General features: G+C 33.8%; 2 protein-coding genes and 1 long non-coding RNA gene across 5 annotated transcripts; 1 reads left to right on the top strand and 2 right to left on the bottom strand.

Annotated features, from left to right (window-relative positions):
- Window positions 1–798: 798 nt before the first annotated feature.
- Window positions 799–1977, top strand: LOC111390378. Its single transcript, XM_023015417.1, has one exon. It carries the CDS (start codon window positions 1102–1104, stop codon window positions 1975–1977), a length of 876 nt encoding a protein of 291 aa, XP_022871185.1. The 5' UTR covers window positions 799–1101.
- Window positions 1978–2629: 652 nt separating this feature from the next.
- Window positions 2630–3801, bottom strand: LOC111390377. Its single transcript, XM_023015415.1, has 2 exons — window positions 2872–3801; window positions 2630–2776 (listed from the first exon to the last, which is right to left on the bottom strand). Exons 1-2 carry the CDS (start codon window positions 3799–3801, stop codon window positions 2630–2632), a joined length of 1077 nt encoding a protein of 358 aa, XP_022871183.1.
- A 2283-nt stretch (window positions 3802–6084) lies between these two features.
- LOC111390380 lies at window positions 6085–9771 on the bottom strand. 3 transcript variants are annotated; one of them, XR_002701908.1, is made up of 6 exons: window positions 9665–9771; window positions 8579–8796; window positions 7048–8113; window positions 6735–6940; window positions 6453–6631; window positions 6085–6355 (listed from the first exon to the last, which is right to left on the bottom strand). It is a non-coding gene; the product is annotated as an uncharacterized LOC111390380 (long non-coding RNA). The 3 variants fall into 3 exon arrangements; XR_002701907.1 differs by having other exon boundaries at window positions 7048–8796; XR_002701909.1 differs by lacking the exon at window positions 7048–8113.
- Between the last annotated feature and the right edge of the window lie 349 nt (window positions 9772–10120).

Genomic DNA, 10120 nt, shown 5'->3' with positions numbered 1-10120 from the left:
TTAGATGAAATAAAATTATGATATATGATTTTAGGATCTTACAATACGTATATTAAGTTTTACATAATAAATAATATAATATCACATGACATTTTATTATTTATAAAAGTAAAATACAATCAGCTTTTTTCATTTAATCTTTTCCTTCAACGTCATTTTTGATAACCATTTATGTACTTTTTTTATGTAAAAATAACAAAATTCATGATTTTATATTAATATCATTCAAGTGTAATGATTTATACTTGAAGTAAATAATAACTGAGGGCAAGCAAAATTTAAAGTTAATAATAATTAGCCAACCTAAATTTTTTCTGTCTATTGATAATATTTATAATTTTACATATTAACCGTCCTAATAATATACAATTATAAAGTAAGAACAATCCTGCTAGATTATATTTATTTGTAGAATAAATCTATTATAATTAATTTACGCAAACACTAATTATACAAAAATTGTGATAAGTAACTGTTTGGACTGTGTAGAACTTTTTCATGATATAGAGTGTTTGGTAATGATTAAAATTAGATTTTTTAGTAAATTGTGATAGAAGTTTTTGAAATATGTGGTTAAAAAGTTGTGGGACTCATAAAAAATATGATTAATATTGATTGTTTGACTTTAATTTAAATTAAAATTAAATTTTAATCCAAATCAAACGGACTGATAAAGTTTACTTTGATTTGACCACATTAATATTCAAGTCAAAAGTAGCATGAATATATTTCATATGAGTGGCCGTCGGTGGGTTAAATAAACTACTTCAGCTGACCTAGTTGACACTATAACATACTTCGTTTTGAAATGTTTTGCTATGGGCCAAAATCAGTGACTATATGAAGACATAGTCAGGCACTTAAAGAAAGGTGAAACCGCGTAAGAAATAGAATACTTGTATGCCTGCCTGGCTCCATCACCATGTGACTCATCTAATCTTGCTTTGTATTAAAAGTCTTCTCATCTACTTCACTGAGTTTCACACACTAAAACGTGTGTATTCAAATCCCAATAAATGCCATTCTCTGAAATATAGATCCAATTGAAAAGTCTCATTAGACAGAGCTCTTCAAAGAAAAAATACCTAGATTTCAGTACATATGGCTCCACTAGAAGGTTTTAGTCTGAAAAAGGTACTGTTTTTGCTGCTGCTTCTCTTTGTTTTCTTCTGTTCAACATTCATTTCTGCATACCAACCAAACAGTTTTGGAGGAAGAAGATCAATGTTAGAGGTAGAAGAAGAAGATGAACCAGTTATTAAGAAGAAAAGTACTTCCACCAAAGTATCTTCCTTAAAAAACACAGCCAAGGTTAGTAAATCTATTACAGGTTCAACCAAGAACCAAACCAAGCTTATTAACCTTCCTTCTGATTCAACCAAGAACAAAACCAAGCTCATTAAATCCACATCTGATGGTTCTACACCCACAATCAAATCCCAGCTCAAGAAACTAAATTCCACTTCAAAAACCTCAAATTCTACGACTACAAAGACCAGTTCACTTTCCACCAAGAAATCTTCAGATTTAAACAAACTGAGCTCATCACCCAAGAACAAAACAACAAAGCCCACCATTACTCTTAAAGAAACCAAAACCAAAGCCCAGTTGGAAAATAGCCTAAGTCAATCCAAATCCAAAAACCCAGAAAAAATTCAGCCCAAGAAGGCCCAAAAACAGTCACAACCAAGCTGGATTGATCAAGATGATGAAGATGACTTGGTTTCTGGGTTCAGAGACCTCCCATCCAAGTTTCAAGAAACTCTCTTGCCAGATTTGGAAAGAATTTCCAAAACCTCAAAAGTTTATCTTACAAAATATAATAAAGAATTTACCAAAGGTTTCAAACCTTATGTTGGGAACAAATATGCACCAGAACTCCGCTTTTGGTTAGGAGCTAAAACAATTTGGAATTCTACTTCATCAGGCACTCTCCACTCGCCTGGATTTCCAACGGGATATACCGAACTTTCGTAAGCATTTACATATGCTTCCTTTGTGTAATAATAGGAACAGTAAGAATATGCATCCCTTTTTGTATGTGCGATTACAGCTAATGTATGTGGACAAGGCATCAAATCGACTTGCAGCATCCTGCAAGTGCATGTACGTTGCTCAATATCAACAACAAATGTGGACCTTTCATCGCTCACGGAGAACACTGTTTGGTTGGAAGGAGATACCTGTGAGAGTGTAATAGCACCAATGTTATGTGTTAGTTTAAACTCAAAAAAGAATAGGTCACAGACATTCATATCTCAGTGCACAATGGTATGTTCAGGTCACAGGACTTCATACTCAGGTCACAGGTTTAGCATTAGTAACAAATTATATAGCACGACAAACAAAGTACATAGCGTCACATATGTAAATTAGTGGTCACATGAAATTAATATTTGGACACATAAGCACATACGTACATTCCATGTCACAGACACCTATGATATAATCACATGCATATTTCTGTTTAGTCCACATACACGAACTTCAAGATACCTAAGAACCTTACCCTCAAGTTCCTTAATTCTGAACTCATTCTCCTCATGACGTTCTCGAACTTGCTAGTCAGCATCGTGAAAGTTTCATGCGCTTCGTCTCTATGTTTACAGAACCAATTTTGTACTGTTTGTCACAATGACTCCAGCAAGAATACAATGGAGTAATTCTTAGCTGCCTTTGTGACCGCATTTACTGATTCTACAATGTTTGATGTCATTGTAGAGTATCTGTTTGCCGGCATATGTATTCGTGACCACTTTTCAGGGCCTACTTCATCCTGCCAAAATATATCGTAGTATGAGAATAGTATAAAAGGATATATGTGACCACTTCACTGCATGTGATAATGCAGTGCTGTAATCAGTACAGTACCAGGTAATCAAGAATCTTATCATTCATTGCGTCTAGTTGTTGCATGTTGTATTCAAATTCTTCTAATGTGTAAGCCCAGACAGCCGAATTGAAAGCCTGCGTAATATTTTGCCCTGATTTCCCATAATATGATTTGAGATTCTGCAGCAAATGGTACGAGCAGATACCATGGCAACTTTCCGGGTACACCTGTTTTATTGCTTTCTTTATACTGCCATGACGGTACGATACAAAACACAATCCTTTTCTGTGCCCATATGCATTCTTCAGTTTCTCCAAAAACCATCTCCACGATTTATCGTTCTCATTATCCCCTACTCCAAAGGCAAGAACAAATATGCCATTATTTGCATCCTGTGTACATGCTGTGAATAGAGTACCTCCGTAATGACCATTCAAATAAGTATCGTCAACGACAATTACGGGCCTACAATGTTGCCACCCCTGTATTGATGCACCGAGTGCCATAAAACAGTACTTGAACCTATTGTGACTATCGACCTCCAACTCTGTGACCGTACCAGGATTTCTTTGTCGAATCATGTAGAAGAAGCTTGGTATCCTATCGAATGATTCCGTCGGATCACCCCTAATCATCTTCAATGTTTGTTCACGGGACCTCCAAGCTTTCGAGTAATTCAAATATACTCCAAACGTATGTAGCATATCACTGCATATGTCCTTTGGTGTGTATATGGTGCCAGCCGATGTGTACTTGTACTTGATGCTAGATGACACAACTGCAGCTGATACTTGTCTGTGTGACCCCAATACCACATTTGATGCACATGTGTGACTACCAATCTTTCGAATCTTGAATAGATTCGTTTTACCCCATTTTGACAATCGGCATATCCAAGTACATCCTTCATTAGAACACCTCACCACATATTCTTTCTTGTCGGATCGTTCAACCATAAACTCAAACATGTTTCATATGGCAAAAAACAATAGGCTCAATTTTAAAATATCCTTATCACGGAAAATCCTGCCTTCTTCGACCTGAATAGCATCTGCTATAGAAACAATCGTGACTTCATTATCACAAATGTGACCTAAATGTTTACTTGATGCTTCGCAAATTTCTGTGGCCACATCCTGCAACGTATAAAGCTCACTGTTACGATAAGCATTATCTGTGACCATGTCAGACGGGTACTGTATTGTTGCATCAATTATGTCAATGATTAATGGTTATTTAGCTGGATCACGATCGACTTCTTTCGACAGAATGTATGCAAGCACGTTGCTGTCATTTTTTATCCTGATTGCAGGCAAATCGTCGTTGAGTATATACTTCAATGATACTGCTACCTTTGTCGGATCCAAACTGAGCTCTGACATAATCATGTTTACAAGGTTTATATAACTGCATCCACAGTCTACCAACGCCAAAGCTGGCTGAGATCCAAGCAACAAACATACATGCAAGTACACCATTTCTACAAAATTGAACTTCAAAGCATCACATTCTCGATGGTTAATTTAATACTGTGCATACAGTTTTATATAAGAATTTATGCAATAACATGAAGTCACCATTGACACGGAAAAATGCAGGTCACATTTTGCCGAGACACAGGTCACATTTGTAACATGTCTTACAAATAATCAAAAACAAATTGAGGTCACATTTTTTTCACAGCAGTCACATTCAATATTGTCTACGACTGCTTACACTCAATTAAGTCACATCTCATACACGTTGTTCATTTTCCACTGCACAATATTATTGAATTTGAGACATATGTGGCTACGATAGATACGGACGCTGAAAATTTGCGTCTAGAAGAAATTCGGAACTAATCTGATGATGCTAATTGCGAAAAAGGAAGGAGTGCAATAATCGGACCAATACCTGGATTGATTTCTGTTATGCGAAAACGTCAATTTCTCCAAGACGATCCCAAATCTGTTACACGAAAATATCAATGTCGATGAATTAGGGTTCAACAGTGTCTGGATTGAAATTACTCTGGATATTTTATTTTTTATGATGATTTTGTAGCGATAGAGACGTTTTATTGATGGAAACTAGGCGGGATTATAGGAAAGATACGTAACAGAAATATATATATATACCTGATATTTGAATATATACTTTCTATACCTCAATTGCGAAATGAAGTCAAGTATACACCTTATATATGAATTTTTCCCTTTTTAATTTCCTAAAAAGTTTTTTACTTATTGAAAGCCCAACCAAAAGTGCCCCTTGTTTGAACCCCCTTCTTTAAAATTTATTTTTTGTCTAACTCATTTTCAATTACATATGCTTTTGATAAAATAGTTTTGCACATAAATCTAAATATTTTTTTACTTTTTAGGTCGCATTCTTAAAAAGTAACTCTATATAAAAAATTTATTCCTAAAAAATGAGACTTAAAAAATTTATCTCAACACCGTGTTTTATTGGTCTCACTTGTAAAAAGATTAATACTGGAGAATTGCACAAGGAAAAAGATCAATATCATCAAACCCGAAAACTAGTCCAAATTTTCGGCCATTGAGTTTCAATTTTTCATGTTCTTGCTCCGAGCCAAGAAATAAGAAATTGAGTGACTAAACACTACAGGTAATGGCATAAGATTGCAATAATAAATATTATGTTTACATTTTTTCATAGAATGCCATTCTTGTGCGGATGAACATACATGTGTAATTTTTTATGATACAAATTTAAACAGCACACAATAAAATTGATTAGAAATGACCTATTCCGTTTAGTACTTCAGATGCTTCTGTTGCGTATAATGTAAATTCCGTAGCGGATCAATTCCAACGAGCCTTTCAAACTAGTACTTTAATTTCACTACCAAACACCGATAATACTCCAACCACAATAAATAAATAAAAATTGATTAGATCATATTTACAATTTTTTATTAGTTTATCATTTTATCCTCTCCATTGATCCCCTAAATTCAAGGGCAACCGCATTGTTTAGCCAAATATGTATGTTGTATCAGGAGCAATGTTTTAAAAACAGACCCGATCATCAGCCCGAAAAAGAGGAAGGATCAAGGGTTAAAAGATCGAACCGGTGACTTTTATATAATTAAAATATACACACACAAACACACACACACACACTTATAAATATTTAAATCAAATCACAAAAACAATCAATTAGGTCAAGTGCAACTCAATCCAATTAAATAATATAAATAACTTAATAAGTCACTAACATAAAGTAAACAATAACGTCAATAATTGAATAACATGACAACTTAAATAGCTAAAATTTAGAAGTTTCACATCAACTGTCACCAATGAAAAAATGTCAAGTAATAATTGAAACCAAAAAGTGTACTAAACATAAAAAATTAAATAGTTAAATTTCGTCTTTGTCATTTTCATCCATAAGCCTTTAATCCTTGATCACTTCTACAATCACTTGAACCACGAAAATGATGAATAACATCCATCGTGTCTAAATCTCCCATCTCTTGAGTATTCATCTCATCGTTATTTTCAGTGTCATCTAAGAAAAAAAACCAATATAATAGATAAAAGTATATGACTAATGTTAAAAAAAAAAATGATAAAAACAATAAGTTTAGATTATTATACTTGCAAACCTTGAACATTGTCATCTTCATGATCATTGACATTGGAAATTGCATTTTCTTCATAAATAGCATTATTTAATTCTTCATACTCGAAATCCTGTGGTGGCACTTCTTCTTCTATCCAAAAGTTTATTTTTTCAATACATTCATAATCAACTGAATCATAAGATCTCTTCTTATAATATCGTCTATAAGATTGTAAATGATTAGTAGTTAGATAAAGAAAATATATCAAATAAATGAATCATTAAAATAAACTCTTGATGTGATAAAAAGTTTAAGATTATATACCTATTCTTTAATCGCAAATTATACGTAATATACACAAGATCGTTGAGTCTTTGATGCTCCAATCTATTTCTTTTTTTCCGTGTGAATACGTTCAAAGACGCTCCAATTCCTTTCACATCCCGAAGAAGAAGCTGCTTGACCAAGAATTCAAACAGCTATCTTTTGTAAGGTAGGAGCACTAGATCCACACGATTTCCACCATTCTTCTGCATAATTTAATGAAATTTGTTTTAAGCACTAAGAACTATTAAAAATGAACAATAAATAACTAAATACAAATTCTCATCAGGTTGTAATGATTTTTTAGTATTACATGCAGATTGCCTTCGAAAACTCCATTCACGTTCTCGATACATCCTTATCTCCCCCATTGCTTTTGTCTCATCACCACAAATGCTTTTGATTTCAAGCAAATTGAATAGACCTTTCATGACTTCTATTTTTTGACAAAATCCTTCTTCATAAATAAAAGCAGGATTAAAAAAATAAGTTGTTGCATGTATGTTAAGTAGCGAAGATGTTTATCCCATCGCTCTTTAATTATATCAGTGGAAGGTTTGTACAATCTCTTCTTACTTAATAATATATTCTTGATTCCTTTTCGTGTCCTACGCATGCCATTATATACATAAACCAATGAAGGTTTTTCATCTGAATGTACAATTCGTAACAATCTTATAATAGGAGCCACAATTTTCACAATCATCAAGCAATCCTCCCAAAATTTGTTATCTAAGATGATAGAACTCACGAGTCTTCCATTTGCACTTTTTGAAAGCCTATGGCTTGTAAAATGCCTACTTGTTGCCAAACTCTGCGATAATTGTTTGTGATCATAAATGCATTTCAATGTAATAAAAATGGTAGCAAAATGAGTCATAGCTGGACGTACAATTTCTCTCCGTTCAGGTACTTTTCTCAACCAAGACAAAAAAATTGTGTGATTATACACAAATATTGTAATTTTCAAAGCACATACTGCAAGTGAATGTACGTGAGGCATACTACTAATATATTTTAGAATAAGATTCAAACAATGTGCAGCACAAGAAGACCAAAAAATGTGATCATATCTGTCATGCAATAATTTCCCTATCGCCACATAGTTGCTGCATTATCAGTTACCATATGAACTACATTACGAGGTCCAACTCATTCAACTATCTCAAAAAATAAATTACACAATGTTTGAGCATCTTTCACTACATCTGGTGCATCATAAGATTTTATAAATATAATCCCAGAAGAGCAATATACTAAAAAATTAATCAAAGTTCTATGTCTTTGATCTGTCCAACCATCGGCCATAATTGCGCATCCATTATTTATCCACTGACTTCGATATGTGTCAACAAACAATGGGCATTCTTTCTTGTAATCTCTCAACAAATTAACGCGAATGTCATTATGAGAAGGACCTTTAAATCCTAGACTAATTGCAGCAGTGGTATCTAAAGCAAGTTGAAAGTAAGGTGATTGCAAAGCATTAAATGGAATGCAAACATCATAAAACCACCTAGCCCAAGACATATGGGCTCTCTTTATTGCTTGTTTACCAGCTAAAGCACTCTTTCAACTAGGTTGAGATCCAGGAGTAGTCTTTGGAGCAAAATATGTTTCAATACCTTCACTTGCTTTCCTCTTCCCTTTTTCTTGTCTTTGCTTTTCTAATGATATATTCATTTCTTGAATAACCTCTTCTATTTCCTCTCCTCCAGTTTCTAAATCTATATAATTGTCCTTAAACGTACAATCATGAGCCTCTTTAGCATCTTGTTTCTTTTTAGATAAATCCCTAAGAATACCTTGAAATTTAAATCGAACATCATAAGTAACTTTCTTACGTTGAGATATTTGACTTTTAATTCCAGCAAGATGATACTTTATTCTGTTAATTCCACCACCTTTAAAGCTATTGTTGCAACAAAGACATGTGAAACGTGCTTTACCGTCAATATCATGAGTTGAAGAAAAGTCTTCTCATGCACGGTCAGTCTTTGCACGGCTCGATTGTGCGGCACCTATTGAATGACTTTCTGAAGGTTGACTATTGCAATCTATCCTAAATAAAAGCAAATAAAAGTATTAAAGTTAGACGAGTATTAAATGTTAATACAATTAAAACATAACACTAACCAAGTAAACTTCTCAAAAAAGGAAAAAATATCAATGTTCTTTATGGATTATCACACAAAACATCTCAAAAAAAAGTAAAAATATGATGAATTCCACCAAGTCATTAATGTTAATTTCTATAAGCCATAGAAAGGGGGTCAGCAAGATAATTGGAAACTTTTCTCTTCTTGAATTGAATGCCAATCTTTTCTTCCATGAACACTGTAAAGTATACCCTGTCGAATAAATGAAGACAAGAAAACTGGTTGATAATAAATGAAGACAAGTATACCCCGTAGAGTAAAAAATTGATTACCGATTATATTTATTCATGAACACTGAACATACAAATGTAGTCATCATGAGTCATGACAGAACAAGCTTCGGGCACCAAGTTTTGTGCTTTGGACAAGTTTAACACAACTAATATCATACTTTGTCTGAGGAAAATAAAACATTCATGACTTGCAAATTGCAATTACTCTTACGAACGTATTTGTAGGAACTCTATTGCAACATGGCTGGCTTGTTTGGCCTGCTTTTAATCTTTATCATATAGAAGAAGAACAAACAACAAAATCCAACAAATTTTCCAAAATCTGAAATTAGATATGAAAAAAAAAAAAAAAAATACTCAACATAATATTCAAAGCCAAGAGAATATGAAACAAAAATAACCTTGTCCCTAAATCAATTCATAATGAATTTTCAATTTGGAGGAAAATATAAAATTTTAAGAAGATAAAATGAAATACAGTGACAAAATCAAAGTGTTTAAAATAAAACATGATAATTGATAACAATAAATCTCAAACCTTGGAAGGGGAAGGAGAAGAGACAAAGTCGACGAGCCAATAATCAATCAAAGACGAGAAGGACAAGAAAGAAACGCTGGAATTTGGAAGGGAAAAGAATCAGGGTTTTGGTCTTCTGGAATCTGGAGTTTTGGAGGAATTTTGGGTAAGTTTAAACCCGTAAACCGTTGCCGGGTCACGGGTTTTCAATAAACCGCCCGGTTGGATGGTTTTTTAGACGGGTTTTCATATTGAGATTTTAGGATATTGACCGGACCGGATTTGGACCCGGCTTCCGGGTTTTCCTGTTGAACCGTCCGGTCCGATCCGATCCGATTTTTAAAACATTGATAAGGAGTTAGTTTAGAGTAGGTGTGGCAACCCTAGTTTAGGGCCGGGGCTAGCCAAGTTCCGCTTGTGTCCACAAACAAGCTTCGACTGTGCTCTTTGACTTGTGTGAATACAGCCAGAGCTCGA

Source organism: Olea europaea, unplaced genomic scaffold, assembly GCF_002742605.1.
Source record: "Olea europaea var. sylvestris unplaced genomic scaffold, O_europaea_v1 scaffold679, whole genome shotgun sequence".
Lineage (NCBI taxonomy): Eukaryota > Viridiplantae > Streptophyta > Magnoliopsida > Lamiales > Oleaceae > Olea > Olea europaea.
The sequence above is the reverse complement of the archived record's forward strand: the minus strand, read 5'-3'. Positions and strand labels throughout refer to the sequence as shown.